At 48.8% G+C, this 16,668-nt stretch overlaps 1 protein-coding gene across 5 annotated transcripts in view; it reads left to right on the top strand.

Annotated features, from left to right (window-relative positions):
• The window catches only part of LOC131667345 (homeobox protein prospero-like), a 98,470-nt gene that overhangs the window by 62,521 nt on the left and 19,281 nt on the right, over nucleotides 1-16,668 (top strand). For 2 of the 5 annotated variants that reach the window (XM_058940686.1, XM_058940685.1), the window contains exons 4-5: nucleotides 11,160-14,641; nucleotides 14,766-15,242. In XM_058940686.1, the coding sequence (XP_058796669.1) occupies nucleotides 11,885-14,641; nucleotides 14,766-15,242 (3,234 nt within the window). In that variant the 5' untranslated portion in view covers nucleotides 11,160-11,884. Of the gene's footprint in view, nucleotides 1-11,159; nucleotides 14,642-14,753; nucleotides 15,243-16,668 lie in introns of all 5 variants that reach the window. The other 3 variants (XM_058940684.1, XM_058940683.1, XM_058940688.1) reach the window with 2 other exon arrangements.

Below are 16,668 nucleotides of genomic sequence, written 5' to 3'. Positions count from 1 at the left end.
TGCATGCGACAGGTGTGCCTCTGTGTGTCTGTGTGTACGCTATCAATGCGGAAAAGTCTGAGATTTCACAAGTTTTAATCAATCAAGTTCGACTCGAGTGATCGATCAACTTTTTTAGGTTTCCGAAAGAACCATAAGAATTCGATGACCTGCAAATATAATTTTATATAATCACGCGAGTTCGATGGTATGTCTACATGGATGGACATTACTTTGCGCGTTTAAATTCTTTGCTCGGACGTGACGCATATTTCTATGCAAGCTTCGAATTTTTGCTTTATTTAGCCCCATCCCTCGCAACTTTGCTTTTTTTCATCGAAGGATTCGATAACCTGCTTGCCCATAAGCTCCTCTTTAATTAACGCGCCCGTGCATGTGAAAGGCGAAACCTGCTCAGGAATTTCCAATGCAGCGGCAGTTCGTGCATACGATGAGAGAAAAATATCTCTTGAAAAGATATTCATCTTCGTAGACGTGGATAGCGAAAGATTGTGCGCTGGTTCTGGTTCGGTCTGGGCTGTGCAGGGACTAGATCGAGGAGTGGATGCAGTGCGAGGATGCACTCGAGAGAGCGAGAGGGTGAGAGAGCTGGCGCGCCACCGCCGCTTCCCTTATTCCTTCAATCAACGTCGAGTCTAGTGTGTACCCTGGGCAAATACGAGTGTCGGCGAGCTGGCGGCCGATGACTGCATCAGTCGCGTACGTTATAGGCTTGCAGCTCTCTTGCCTGTGCACATATTCACGCAGACGCACATACACACGTAGTCGCCGTCATCGAATCGATTTTCGTCGGCTACCGCACGGCCGGGTAACTTCATGATGCCCTTTTGAGTGCATTTTCGTTCACGGCGGCTATTTTTAAGTGGCCTTTCATCCCATTGATTTTTTTTTGCGATGCCCAAAAGGTCATTTGCCAATTTCTAGCTTTTTCTCTACCTTCTCATTTTTTGATTAACCGATCGAGTGGGAGGCACAAAATTAAAGCGACGATTTTCCAGTTTCTCCAGTCGATCTCGTTTAGATATTATGAGATATCTCGATGACTCGAGGTTCGTGCAACGATGATATTGCCTTGTATCTCGTCTGTCACTATCGTAGCTTAACCGCACGTACGAACATTTTTGTTTTCAATTTTGCAATCGATATTATTTTTTTCTATGCAAACTAGATTTCTATGCAAACAGGTCATATATGTGCTTTTTAGTATTGGAATATAATCGTGAAAAATCATTCACCGTAAAAATCAATATCGAAATATTCGCTCACGTATCTGTTTGAAGGGGGAAATTCTGCGAAAACGGATATCCATAAAACTAACACGCGATCCACAGAAAATCGTCATTTTCTCCCAAAAGAAAGAAAATATGTGAAATCTTGCGTTTGAATAATGTATTAAAAATGCACGTCGCATAGCTTGTCTATTAGTTTTATATAAATAAATAATGGTTCTCGAGAAGGAAGTATGATACGAGGACGACGGAAGCATCATCGCGTAGTACATATGCATCGTATGGATCAGCTAAACAAGCTGTTTAGACGACTTGGAGCCTAACCCAAATTGAATCAATTGGATTAACGGAACTGTTTCTCGCGCGCGCGCGCGCGATTCCAACACTTGGGAACAATGCACGCCTTGTGCAAACACACAATAGGAATAGTACAGTTGGCCTTGCTTCTCATGCAAATTGGCACAACTCATTCATAAACGCCGCGAATTAATAGAATTTACGAGTGCGAGAGCGCGAGCAAGTTGACTTTGAAGAAGCGATGTGAAAGACTTTCCTCGCACATTCTCAAGCGTTTTTCACGAATGGAAACACCTAAAGAGAAAGAGCGTGTATTTTACGTAACGCGAGAACGCGAAATTGATCACGGTTAACTCGCGCGAGTTCTCTTGGATGTGCAAGTTTATTAACTTGTCCTCCGGGACTGTGTGACGAAGAATCATCTACGTGCACATAATACATATAAGGCTCTCAACCCCATAAATGCATCTGTCTCTCCCTCGCGTAGAGATCCATAAATTACGAAGAGAGACGAGAGGTTAGCCACTCTCTTTTGAGCGGAAGGCTGCATCAATGGTTCTCTTCCGTGTGTGTCTGCGTATACGTGCATTAGCGGAGGCGGTGTCGACGCATCATTCGGGGTCGCGTGCTCTCTCTCTCACTCTCTCTCTCTCTCTCTCTCTCTCTCTCTCTCTCTCTCTCTCTCTCTCTCTCTCTCTCGCTTTGCAAAAAATAAATTGATCCAGAGACGAATCAATCCAGCTTCCGTCCGACATACTTACATATGTATATGTATACGTAGTGTCAATTTGTCGCCGCGGAAGGAACGTGAGTAGCGCGCGAGGACCAATTGGCCTGTCCGCTCCTTCTTCTGCTGCAGCGAGTGTGTATGAAACGAGAGAGCGGCGAGATATCGTCGGAAGTCACCTTCCTCATTATCGAAGAGAGAAGAGGAGAGGAGCCTCCGTTGCTGCTGCTGCTGCTGCTGCTGCTGCTGCGTCGTGCCCTACTGACGACCTGCAGACACTGCACGCTCGCTCCTCTCTTTTGACCCCTTATATTTCATGGAGATCATATATCACGTCAGGCTTCAGTCGTGATTGACACTACATTGTCTAGTGCCTTTCTAAATTGAGAACAATATCCTACAGATTAGTCTTTGGATCGTTTGAACAAGCTGGCAATTGTTTACTTGAAGCGATTCCATCGAATTAAACGAATGCCAACGTCTTGAGTTTTTTGCGGCGCCTCTTGTTCACGAGGTTAACCAGTTAACATAAAAATTGAGCGTTTTTGCGGACAACGTATGTTGTCCAGTGCGCAAGCCTGTAGGCAAGGCCGGACAACAAGAAGAGTGCATCAGCTCGTTACGGAGCTCAAATCGGCGAAGGCCGCATCGCTGCAGTCGTGAGAGCCGCTGCAGTAGACACGACCGGGGGACAAGACGCAAGTCCATTACACTCAATCACGGCGTGATTGGCTCAAACGATCGGACCACCGCTCACTCTCTCAGCTCTTCGCGCGCGTTCGTGTGTACGCGAAGCTCTCTCTTGAGGCTAGACCGCGCGGCGTCGTGTCGACGCAACGCTTGCACAGGTCTTCCGTGCATCTATAAAAAAATTCTTCGCTCGCGACCAAAAAATCATCAAACGCAATTGCACGAAAGTTGCGACGAATGATCATTGGCAATTGCACTATAGACGCAATAATTCATATCGAGAGGTCGCCTGCTCTCTCCTCTTCTCTCGTTAAACGAACACAAACAAGCGTTTGGCAACGACACCGTCATCTCGCGAGACGATTGCGCGCTTTCCAAGCAAACTTTGGCTATTGAATGTAATTAAGTAGTCCGAACTTCTAGCTGGCTGCTTGCCACATAAGACTCTTGCGACCATTTGCGCTATATGCCAATATGCTGTGCGCTACTATGCAAGAAGTTTAAACTCGCGAGCTAATAAAAGACACGCGCCAGAGCCGCACCGCCACCTCGTTTTTTTCTTGCTGCGCTGCCGCCGAGCCGCCACCGTCGCTGGATTATACTTTCGCCGCCGAGTACGACTATGGTCGTTTCGAAGTTTTGCCCCGTCGCCATTCCGCCCCGCGGCAGAGACGTTAATGCATCGCTCTCGAGATGCATTTTTCCTCGCTAACTTTCCAATGTTCCTCCATTATACCAAAGAATTATTGGGCTTGTTCTTTTGTTGGATATATATTAGAGTTCGGTGCACGATGTTGGCATTTTATTTCATTCAATGAGACAGCTACTCGACAAGCCCGCTTTCAACTTTCCGTCGAAAAATTTTTATTTTTTTTATTTTACATTCTTTTACATGTCAAGTTTCAGCCTCTGCATATGCCATGTCAATTTTTGCCTGTTACGATTCACTCGGTCAGACGTTGGACCTGATTATACCTTCTCAAGTTGTTGCCAACGAGTTTTACATCGCGTTAACTGATAATGTTCAACTTTTGAATTTGAAATTGCTATGTTCCCAATAAAAAATACATAGAATAATAGTAGGCTCTTTTTCAAATGTCCAACGGCATTAATTCATTGAAAAGATTTGAGTGTTTAATCATCTGATCATATAAATCAAAACAAATGTAAAAGAAAATCCAACAAAGAAGAAAAAAAAGCAGCCGCAGAAGATCAACGTCTCATCTTCCAGGATTTCCGTTACACATCTCACCCCAAAACCCGCCCATTTGGCTTAACGCCACGATTACCTTCTTCGCCATAAAGATCGATTGGATGTTTCTCTCTGTCCCGCCAAATAAGAAAAGAAACTCGCTTACTTACGCACGCGCGTCAGAAAGTCCGTTGGCTGCTCCTCCCCGGTGGGCAGTATATTAGTTTGCGCTCGCGCGTGCCAGCACTCACTTTCTTCGTGCGCCAAGACGCGAGTAGTTCCCTTTTCCCCTTTTCTTAAAGACGTTGGGGGGAATTGCCATGCCTTGGGGGACACGACACAATGAGCGACAAGAAGCTGAAACGTCGGTTACGCCAGCTGGCACGCGACTTTCTTACGTGCGCACTTTATCTATATCGTCAGGGGGAAATGGCAACGAAGCAGAGCGAGACAGAGATAGAAAAGTCTCGAGGAGTCTTGAAGGGGAACGTTTTCGAGCTATACCTGGGCATTTAAATCGTATAGGTCACCGGCAACCGGCACACAAACCACCTGAATCCATCGGAGGGGGCCCTAGTCGTCGTCTTTTTTTTCTCTCTCCGTCTTATAATGGCTAAGGGTGCAGCCGAGAAGGGTCCCTTTAAATTCACAGGATCACCCGGCAAAGACGTTACACGCGAGCACATATATACCACACGAGGCGCTGCGACCATGGGAAAAATCCGAATACTCATATTTGCCAAGGAGACGTTTCTTCAGTTTGTTTTTCGACCAGAATTATTTGTTTTATACAAAATCCATGGGGAAATCGCTTATTGTCTTAGATCATAACTTTAAGAAGATTTTAAACATTTTATTGCACATACAACTTCAGCGTATATTTACAATTTCCGATTTTACTTTTGAAAAATAATTCAAAATGAGATTTCCTTCAGTAAACAGAACGAATAGCTCGAGATCAATTGAAAGTTTATGAGCAAAAATAAGTTTTGGTTATTTTAAATTAAATAAAAACATAACTTCTTCTAATGCTTACAAACATCAGTTAGGAACAACCAAGCAAAGGAAGAACATTCAATTTTACTAAATTACTTTACTAATAATTTTGCTTGTAAAACGAAATGATCTATCGATTAGAAAAAAGCATTTAAATGCCTTGAGATCTAAAGTGCAAAACCGTTAGGAATAGTTGTACCTTCAATCATTTTCCGAAAGGTAGTATTGCATAAGAGAGAAAACCTGAGTGTAAAGTCCCTTGCACCGAGCGGTTTGTATGGATTTCCTTCCTTCCGTTTCACTTGGGGCGGTATTTTTTGCAGCCTTCAATATCAGACGTTAGCGTTTCCCACAGAACAAGAGGGAGAAGTCATGGGAACCCGCTTGTACCGCGAGCCCCTATAAAACTAAGAAAATGCTTCCTGAAAAATCTTTCAGTGGAGAGAGAGAGAGCGAGAGAGAGAGAGAGTCGAGGTACATCTCGCACACACCTTGGGAAACAGAGAGCCTCTTATTCCACGATCCCGTGGCAGACGGTTAGCAGCACGCGCACACGAACAACGGCTCATCTTCGTTCTATCTTGTTTCCCCCTTTTGAGGTGTTACATGAACAATACGCGAGGTGCACGCAATATGCTTTTCCAAAAAGTACGTTAAAGTTTCGGAGATGAGGAAAAGACAGATATGACGGAGAGTGGTTTTTACGTCTCAGTAAAGTATCCATTATAATGACGCAAAGAACGATCAAACTTAAAAAAAAAAAGAAAAAACAGCCGTAAACGGTAGTATTTAGGACATTTTCAATTTCGAAATGAGTACACTTATACTATAAATGATCGTAAAATATGAATATTTAAAATTGCATAATTGCAAAAAAAATCAATCACTCGCAATTTCATTCATCGCAGAAATTTGAAATCCGATGAAAAAGCGAATTCGCTCTCAACAGAGAAAGGTCAAACCAATACATCAACGTTTAAAAAAGACAAAATATATACACTGATCGATTAACGAGCTCGGGCTCGAGCTTTCAATGTTACGCTCTTTAAATCGTCATAACGAAATAAACGGGTTAAATATGCATGGCAACAAGCGTTCGCGCATATATATAACGTCAGTTTGGGTTCAACAGTCGCGTGCGCGAATGAAAACGAAAATGAGCTGCTGCCGCCGATAAAAGCGAAAGTGTCGCTTGTGCTCACTCGCGATAACAATAATGTGATCGGAAAATTGCCTACACATTCTCCACGTTCTCCCTTCCACTCTCATGAAGCCATTGTTTATATAAAATTCGTCGATTCATTGACGATGAAAGCGATCAAAAGCTGATGCAATTTGGATAAATGACACCCCCGCACGCCCGTGCTCACTCTCTTTCTCGCGCGTGGCGCGAGTACGAAATTTAACGAGCTATGAATTATGAAAACATGATTTTCGCGTGCAAAAGTCGTTGTACCGCGTTGGGCTCAATGCCAATAATAAAATCGTGGCACACGCGTGCAGTGCGCTCGCGCATTAACGCAATTAACCTCCAATTAATAACACATCAATTGACACCGGTCAACTTGTTGCTCGCTCGCGCGCCAGCCCCGATAATATGCCGAGCAGCAGCAGCAGCAGCAGCAGTGGCGGCGGCGGCGGCGGCGGCAGCGGCAGCAGCAGCAACGCAAGCCCTGCCACCGTTTGTGTGCATAATTCGACGTGTGTGCTGTTGCTTCTGCTACTCGCACCCCCGTATTGTACTGTTCACACGTACGCATCGACACAAGCGTACCTATATACAGACACAGAGCATCGAGCTTAGGCCTACGTGCATTCTCTAATCGCTGGCGATCGATTTCACGCGCGCGCTTTCTTTTTGCTAGCTCGCTCGCGTTTTTTTCTTTGTTTCGCTGCAATCAGGTGAAATGCAAGGAAAAAATTACTGCCAATAGAAAATGAAAAACGAAAAATAATAGATTGCTGCTTGTGTCGTGCTTTCGGTGGCTATCCTGAGATATCGCACGTAGCTATATTGCGATACTTCAAATCGTCAAATATACTTTTATTATTCTTACGATTTAGTATCATAAATAATTACTACTTGGCAATAAATAGAATAACATTGTCGCTTTCTGTATTTTATCTTTTTACCTCTATACATATATACCTATAAGTGCTACATTTTTTCTACGCTTATTTGAAAAATGTAAAATTTCAAAGTCAAATACGACCACGCAGCGCAGGGCGATCGATATTATCGTGAGCATCGTGAGCCCTAACAGGGAAGAGAAAGTTGAAAAACAACAAAAATTGACTTGCAAAACCGTAGGCGTTTGAGAGGAAGTGGCACATTACACGTAAACGGGGCCCCATTAGGCATCGCATTTGTATACGATGGACATGGACCGCTGATTACTATTGGGTTCCCATGACCACTCTTGGGGGGCCCCCTGCGAACCCTCGAATGCGAGGCACGCACATGACGCGCCTACGCTGCCGCGTTGGGGGTAGCACGCTCTTCTGTAGATACATCGCGAGACATGTGCATCGGCACGCATAGCGTCATTTGCGCACCAAGCACGCCATGTGCCTTCACCAAGTGCTCTGAAGAATCGTTCAACTGTCAGCGAGGGTGGACGGCTGATGCGCTAGTAAGCTGCAACAATTAAAATGTTTTTGTAATCGGTGAAGCAATATTCTCGGTTCTCTTTCGAATTTTGATATTTTTTAAATTTTCTTCTATGAGCAAGATAAGCTTACAACGATATAAGCGTTCTCCAATGCTCTCCAATGATCGACAAAGCTCGAAAGTTTCAATAAAGAGGATCCAAGTTACGAAATGATGGAGCAATGTCATTAAGATAATTAGGAATAATAGCGACACTTGACAATGCTTTTCTTCTAAAAATAAAGTTAGTTTGACTAGATAATTAAGTGAAGAGTAAATGTTATTCCAATGCTCAATGCAAACAAAGTAGACTCGAACCTAGATATTATTCAAATCGGCTATAAAATCCGCAGTCGTGGAAAATGTCGCGCACAATCTCAACTAATCAACTAAGCATTTCATGAAAAAGGTGTTCCGTGGAAAAACCACTCGCACAGGCTTGCCGGTAAACAGAAGAGCGTGTGTACGCACTCCTCGTGATGGGCGAAACCAACGTTCAAATGAGCTGTCATTGTCCGCACGAGAGACGGATAGCTGTAGAGAGAAAAAAAAATCCGAGATAGAGAGAAAGGCGTATGCGACGGAAACAAAAAAGAGCACAAACTCGAGCCCGAAAGAGCGAACAATGAGGCTGTCTCTCTCGACGCGTGGAATTCCATCGATTCGTCGAGGCGAATCACACACATAGGTCATCCGGAAGGCAAAGCGCGTACGCGTACATGCACACATAGGTCGGCGTAATTAACTGACTTCCGAAGTCCTCTCTTTTTCCTTCCGTGAAACGCATCAAGGTATATAACGAGCCTACCAACCACTAGGGAGGGGGGCCCCCCCTCGAACTCGCTTACTTCCCTTTGAGTGTTTTCGACCTTATCACTGGTTTAGTACCATATGGCGAGCGTGAGGTTACACCTTGGTGCGTTCGTGTGAGCTGCGTAGTGTTTCGGTTCCGCGGAAGCAAAGATAAAAAGCCGATGCTCAGAGAGCTTTAGATAGGCTTATCGCATGAGACTTGCGCACCCCGATCGAACGTTTTATCCATATCTTTGCGATTTCGTTCACGCTAACGTCGAGTCAAGCATTTAATAATCGCTCGATATAGATTTAATACAGGTTTCAATATTCCATAGTAAAAATTTCACACGTATGCTCGACTTAATTCAAGCCTAACGGAACTATCCTAATAGATTCATTTTCAAATATTTTTTTAGTTTTCGATCAACCGTTCGTAGAAAATCAATTAATCTTAAAGTACGTCAATTTTTCACGCAGGTTCGATCATAATTAAAAGGAAACCAGCGGTTTCAATGTGGATGCGCACCCCCTTTGGAAAAATTCAATTTTTCTTCAATTTTACTTCCGACTGGTAGCGGCAAAATTTCCCGGTTCTAGTAAAGATGAGAAAACCGAAATAATAGGTATAGCATCTGGGCGAACGAACGCGCGCGCTCGGCACGTGGGCGCCCCTTGCATCGAGGGCAGGTGCTTTAGCGTTGCCGCGCGCGCGCGTTGCCTGCCGTAACCGCACGCTCAGCTGTTGCTTCGAAGTATACCTATACAAACTAAACGCGCGCCAGACGCCAAAGCGACGATTTCGTTTATTGAAGAGGCGTATGCGCTTCTCTGCATCTGTACTGGAAGAATCCACCAGGAAAAGCTTTTCCTCTGATAAACATTTATTGATCGGTTTCTTATCAGGCTTTCACGTACAAGTTGCCTTCTGTCAGCGATAGGTTTCGATCTGCGACCAATGAGACTAACTCTTCGCTTATCAATTTTCCTTTTATCAAACTATCTTAGTAATATATTATTTAAGCTTTCCGAGGGAGTTGAACACCTAATTTTATTATAAATTTTCAAAAATAAATTGTCTCGTGCTGCAAATAGGTTTTTTGCTAAGATATTAATGCCCCTTTTGGAAGTAAGAAATAAAAAAAAATTAGTTTATCGGCTATTAATGCCGCATGCTTGACATGCGACGCTCAGCTGCTCTCAAAGACGGAATATTTGAAAAAAGTCACATATTCTCATGTGTAATCCGCAAGGCACATAAGCATACCTCCTTGTGCTTTGATCCCTTAGCGTCGGTATAATATATGTGTGTTGGAAAACATTGTTTGCCGAGACTCTATCGGGTCACACGTATATACTACTTGGCGATTCTCGTAATGGGAACGCATGGGAATAAAGTAGACGCGCAAACACTAGCTACGACAAGCTCCTCATTCGCTTTCGCTGCTCAAGTCAACTTGCCGTGCTCCATACATGATGAATAGGCATAGCAAACGATTGTCGCAAGGCGAGGTCAGCACTGCGGAGAAAATGTCGCGCGAAAGCTTGTCGAGTATTTGACGTAGAGCCGCTCACCGATCGCTTTCTTTATATCTTCAGCGGGTATTCATCTAAGAAAGAGTGCAATTAAGCGGAGAAAAAGAATGGCCCAGCCGTCGCAATTTCTTTAAAACTGGCGCAGACGAACGAAGGGAAGAAATCTCTTGGATTTGAGTCGCCGAGACTACTCGACTTGGCGACTCGAGTAGGTATCGACTGGCCAGCGCTAAGTACTCCAGTCTGTTTCTGCTCGTCCGACAGAAAGAGTTATTCAGAGAGTAGCCCTCGAACTGCTATATACTGTATAATATCTCTGAGCATTGTGATATAAAATGCTAGGCCTTTTTTCCTGTTTCTTTTTCATCATCGTAAAAGTATAGGGTCCTGCTCTGCCGCGGTAACTCCTTACTGTAATTGGCATCGATATCTGCCTAAACCCTCTCTCTAGCGTAAACCGCAAAAGAGTCGGACTGTAGAGGAGAGAAAAAAAGGGCTTGTTACTCGCAGTGTATAACTTTATTGTCTTTATACCTGCTTCGCTTAGTTCCCCTGTTTTATTGAGAGAATTATCGAGTCGATTACGGGTTAACCAATTGTTTCGTGAATACAATCATTATCTTATAATTTTCACTGGATCGAGGAAATTGCATTTTCAGCGAATTTTGAAATAACCTACCAGTACTCGGTGGCGATGGCAGACGTCTGGCCAGGAATAAGCAATGAGATTCGTTTGTGCGTTCGCTGCATCTGTCCCCGTCTTACACGCGATGCACAGAGCATGCTAGGATTTACTATAAATACGCTCATTATTGAACTCGTACGAGCATAAAGTGTACACGTAGCATCAAGCCGTTCGAAAAGTACTGTCATTCAACTGGTTGAAAAACATTTCCGAAGTACATGACGACGATATCATTTGACAATTACTCATTGCATTTTTCAACTGAAACATATTAGCAAGTACACAGATGACGCAATGTTAAAACGATTTCTTTTAATTAATAGCGATGAATTGATGAATAATACGCGGATTCGTTATTGTTACAGACACATAGCAGCTCGGCAGCCGGCTCTGGGCATCACGCCGAGGGAGTGAGGGGCAGCGAGCCCTTTGGCGAGCTCGAAGGATGCAGCTCCCAAGCGGGAGCGCGAGGATACCGGGGTCGCGAGTCGCGCGAGGCTTCAACTACCTCGGCTTGGCCAATGGCAACGACATCATAGACAAGTGCAATAATAAGGTTAGCGCAACTACAAGAAAGCGCGGCTCCCAAAGTGGTAGCCGCCCCCAGCTAGAGGACGACCTAACGAGGCTCGATTATCGCCGGCCCAAGTTGAGGTCGTTGACATCAGGGCGGAAGCATCGGCCCGCCGAATAGTAGAAACGAAAGAGAAGGGAAGCAAGGAACCAAACGACGACACCGCTCAACGAAGAAGAAGAGGAAGGAGGAGAGAGAGAGAGAATCTTGGGCGAGAGCTGTGCAGCAAAGAGTGGCAAAGTGGGGGAGCCCGCGAAGGAACGACAGACGACTGAAGCAGCTGTGCGGCGGCGAACGAACTGCGCGCCGAGTTGGTTGGAGAAGGGATAGCAGCACGAGAAGAAGGGGAGACGGCGCGTTTCTCGAGCTGCTGGCGTGCACGAGGGGCCGTTATATCCGTAGCAGTGTAAGCAGCGTAGCCCGAGTCACTTACTGCGCGAAGGGGAGGGGTGAAAAAGAAGCCCTGGCGGGGAGGGGAAACGGAGGCCTTCGGGGGGCCGACCAACCAGACGGCCGATGATGTCATCGGAGGAGGAGACCGACTGTTTCGCCCTCTACGGAGCAGCCACGGATAGCAAGCAGCAGCAACTCCTGAAGAAGCAGAAGCGCACCAGACAGCGCGTGGACGCCGGCGAGCCGCGCAACAGTTACTCGAGCATACCGAACTTCAGCTCGCGACCCTCGTTTCTCGGCGGCGCAAGTCTCTACGGCGCGGTGTTCAACCCCAACCAGCCGCCGCAGTCGCAGCAGCGCCAGTCGCCCACCGGCCAGCAGCAAGCGCACTCGCCGCCGCAACAGCAGCAGCAGCAGCAGCAGCAGTCTCACTCCAATCAGCTCCAGCAGCAGGCTGGGGCGACCACCGGTACAGGTCAAGGTCACTTGCAGGCGGCAGGCGCCACCACGACAGGCACCACGACGACCACCGCCAGTCAGCAGCACGCGGCGGCCTTCGGCTTCTTCGGGGCCCCGGGCTACGGCCCGCCCACCAAGATGCTCAACGAGCTGTTCGGCCGCCAAGTCAAGCAGGCCGCCGACGCTACGGGCGCCTCGCCCCCCGAGGCGACCACGGGCATGACGGGCGCCACCGCCATGGACGTGACCCAGGCGGCCAATCCTCTGCAGCCGGGAGCGGTCGTCAACTGCGCGGACGATCCCGCCACGGCGCCCGAGCTCACCCAGCACATGCTGCGCGAGATCCTGCAGGGTCGCAAGCTCAGCGCCCTCTCCGTTCAGGACCAGCCGACCAACAACAACAGCATTCACAACAACAACAGCATCCACAGCAACAACAACAACAACAACAACACGACTCAAGAGCTGCTCAAGCAGCAGCAGCAGCAGCAGCAGCGAGCCGACGCGAGTCCCCAGCATCTGAGCAGCAGTGACTCGAGTGCGCGCAACAGTGCTAACGCAGTGCAAAGTGGCGGCGAGGACAGTGCGGACGGTCACAACGGCACCGCGCCCAGCCAGAACGGCGAGCGCGAGCCGGTGATGCCCGCGGACGCGGACGACAGCGCCGAGGACGCGGCGCGCGCCATGGAGGAGGCGTTCGCCGAGGCGGGCATGGAGCCGGGCGCCAACCTCGACGGCTCCGACTGCGACCAGAGCTTGCCCTCCAGCCCCACGGGGCCGCGCTCCGGCTCCGTGAGCGTCAAGGAGGAGATGCAGGACCCGATGAAGCGCTCGCCCAGCAACTCGCCCTGCCCGGTGCTGCCCAAGCAGGAGAGCAGCAGCTCGCCCACCACGGAGATCAAGCGCGCGCGCGTGGAGAACATCGTGAGTACCATGCGCAGTAGCCCCGCGCTGCAGCCGGCCGCGGTGAACGGCTGCAAGAAGCGCAAGCTCTACCACCCCCAGCAGCAGCACGTGCACCACGTGCCCCATCACAGCCACATCGTCAGCGACGTGGCGCTACTCGACGACGACGAGGAGAGCGACGAGGAGGAGGACTACGCGACCATCCGGCAGAAGCGCGAGGAGAAGGACAACCTCAAGAACCAGCTGAACCGACTGTACGAGCAGGTGGCCGTTATGCAGCAGAAGTACGCCGAGCTCTCGAGCCGCATGGGGCCCGAGAGCAGCGAGAGCTGCGACGCTCCCACGAGCCCCGCCCAGCTGCCGACTCACCGGAGCCACCGGGCCCACGCCGCTCAGGTGGCCTACAACGGCGCCCTGCCCGGCACCATGCCCCACGATCACGCGACCGCCGCGGCCATGTACCAAAAGTTCTACCTCGAGCAAGAGAGGTACGCCGAGCGCATGAAGCAGCAGCAGCAGCAGCAACACCAGGAGGCGCTGTCCATCAGGCAGCAGCAGCAGCAGCAACACCAGCGGGAACGCGAGCAGCGGGAGCGAGAGCGCGAGCGCGAGCGAGAGCGGGAGCGGGAGCGGGAGCAGCAGCGCAGCTCGCCGCAGCCCAGTTCGCAGACGCCTTCGAGGCAGGACCCACCGAGTGCTCCCCCCACGCCGCGCATGCAGAAGTCTCTGCAAGCGCCGGTTCGCGACCACAAAGATCGCGACTTCCAAGAAAGTTTGAGCGTACTTCGCGGCGCCGTGGAGGTGGCCAGCTCGACGCTGCCCAACATCACGGGAGCCGACTTGGAGGGCCTCGCCGATAGCCTCAAGACTGAAATCTCGTCCTATCTGAACAACCTCATCGACAGCATAATCTCAAGGTTCGTGCAGCAGAAGAAGTCACTGGGAAAGCAGTCGGAAGCGTGTCAAGCCGCGGCCGATCAGCTCAGCAGTCTGAACAAAGATCTGATGCTCGCCAGTCAGTATCTGGAGCGCAAATCGCCCAGGACGAAAGTCGTGGACAGAGGAGCGGCGCCGACGCCGATAGGTGGCCCAAACGGGCCGCGGGGGCCCCTGACCGGCGGGCCCCCGAGCGCATCGCAGGCATCGAGCTTCTCGCCCATCGGGGCTCTCGGCTCGGCTGCCGGAGGTGGTTCCCACTCGACCCACGGCGCCGCGGGACTGGCTGAGAACAACCTCAACCAGCTGAATCAGCTGCCACCACACGCGAGATCTGGAAGCGGCCTCTTCCAGACGCCCAAACCACCCTCGATATATGCTATGGCCTCGATGCAGCAGCAGCAGCAGCAGCAGCAGCAGCAACAGCAGCGCGAGCAACAGCAAAGAGAGCAACAGCAGCAAAGGGAGCAGCGCGAACGCGACCAATACTTGAGAGCCAGCGAGGAAAGAGACAGCCGAGATTCCGAACAGAACGAAGCCCTGTCACTCGTCATGACACCCAAGAAGAAACGCCATAAGGTGAATATTAAATCTTATCTCAGTACGTTTTGTTCAACAGATTTTTATTAGTCATAAGTTAGTACGTAAGACCAAACCTTGTTGAAGGAAAGCATTCAATAGTAACGTTTAGTTGTTCCCACAGGTGACGGACACTCGGATCACACCGCGCACCGTATCGAGGATCTTGGCGCAGGACGGTAGCAGCTCGCAAGGCGGGGCAGAATCGCCACCGCCACCTCCGCCACCGCCGCCCAGGCCCTACCACGCGCCACCGATGCTGCCGGTCTCGCTGCCAACGAGTGTAGCTATACCGAACCCCAGCTTGCACGAAAGTCAGGTGTTCTCGCCGTACTCGCCGTTCTTCAATCCTCACGCGGGACACGCGGCTCAAGTGCCGCCACCCGGCTCCCACCATCTCTCGGCCTCGCCGCCCGTAGCCGGTGGAGTCGAGCTGCGGGACTCGCCACCTCTGCCTCATCCGCCCTCGATGCTGCATCCGGCCCTTCTCGCCGCAGCACAGCACGCCCAGCCCGACTACGGTCATCTCAGGATGGACAGCAACGATCGAGGTAGCGACTGCAACTCTGGCGAGATCAGCTACGACGGCATTCAGCCTACAATATCCTTTGTCAATGCAATATTTTTGGCCACTCGTGCATCTAGATGCGTTTGAGTATTGGGGAAAATAGCATTCGCTTTTTCTATTATTTTATTTTAAATAACTTGATCCGACCGAATATCGATTCGATAACTATTGAGCCTGATTCGAAATAACGAGAATCTAAATGCTTTAACAGCTAAATTTTCTATTAAACGAAAACAAAGTAGTTGCGCAATACACAGTGACTCCGAGACGCGGTAAGAAGTGAATTCTCGGTAACCGTTGATGTCTGTTGAGAGAAACTAAACTGTTGAGGGCAGCGGATGCGTAAAGTCAAGTCGAAAAGATTGAGAAACTTTGGTAACGTCGTTCAAACATCCGGGGGAGAAAGAGGAAGCCCGAGAACCGGAGGTTCTTCCGCGAGCTGCGCATACACATACGCGCTTGCATAAAGTTCACCCTGGAGTTCCTGTGAATGTTAGATTAGTTGGGCCGGGGAGTTACGCCAACTTTGCTTCGACTGCTGCTGCTGCTGCTGCTGCTACTGCTGCTGCTGCTGCTGCTGCTGCTGCACTGACGCATAGTTCAAGCTCGAGAAGAGCGAACTTCGCTCGTACCCTTTATAGAGTTTCGCTTGCAGAGAAAAAGGAACGCCAGAGTGAAAAAGGTCGTTCACGGTGCACTCGAAATTAGCGTCGTTCCAAACGACTTACCTATACCTTGCTAATTGGCAAAAAGATGCGCGATGACGTGCATGGGGTTGCAGCAACTGCACATAGGAGAAACCAGGGGGTTCGACCGACCGAACTTTTCTTTGCAGCGCGTCGTTTTAACTGGTCTCGTGTGAAATCAATGCCTCTGTTGTGCAATGCACGAACTCTCTCGACGACCGTGTTTGGAAAATATACGTATATGCCGGCAGCATGCTTTTAAGGCTCTCGCTTTCAGTCTTTTCAACGATAACTCTTAAAATCTGCCAAGTACTTGTCTTTCTTGGGTTAAGGCTTCAGCGGAAAACCGATCAATAATCGGAAGGAGCGAAGAGTATTGTTTTTATTTAAAATAAAATAAAATGCGTACACAGCAGCGGCGAATAAGGGATAGGTTGCAAAGAAAGTCGTCGCGGCGGATAAAATGGCGAAGAATGCAAATGAAACCACAGCGCGGAGATCCTATTACAGATAAGGAGTAAGTAAGGCTTCGGTTGAGGATCCGCGTCGCTTTCAATTGTCACGTTCTCCACCCTCTCGCATCGACGACAGCTTGTACGATTTCTAATCCCGTTCGATGCACTAAAAGAAAACACGATTAAGTCTGAGATGTCCTCAACTACGCGAAGAAAGCTTTGTGGCCTCGGTTTTGCTTTACGTTGCACTGCTTCTCTGTGCCACATACAACAAATAAGCGAAAACAAACATAAAATTACTGAGAATAGTGATCGCGA

This window comes from Phymastichus coffea, unplaced genomic scaffold (genome assembly GCF_024137745.1).
Source record: "Phymastichus coffea isolate CEN01 unplaced genomic scaffold, Cenicafe_Pcof_1.1 PCOF00065, whole genome shotgun sequence".
NCBI classification, from domain to species: domain Eukaryota; kingdom Metazoa; phylum Arthropoda; class Insecta; order Hymenoptera; family Eulophidae; genus Phymastichus; species Phymastichus coffea.
Note: the sequence above shows the minus strand (reverse complement) of the source record. Positions and strands in the feature narration are given on the sequence as shown.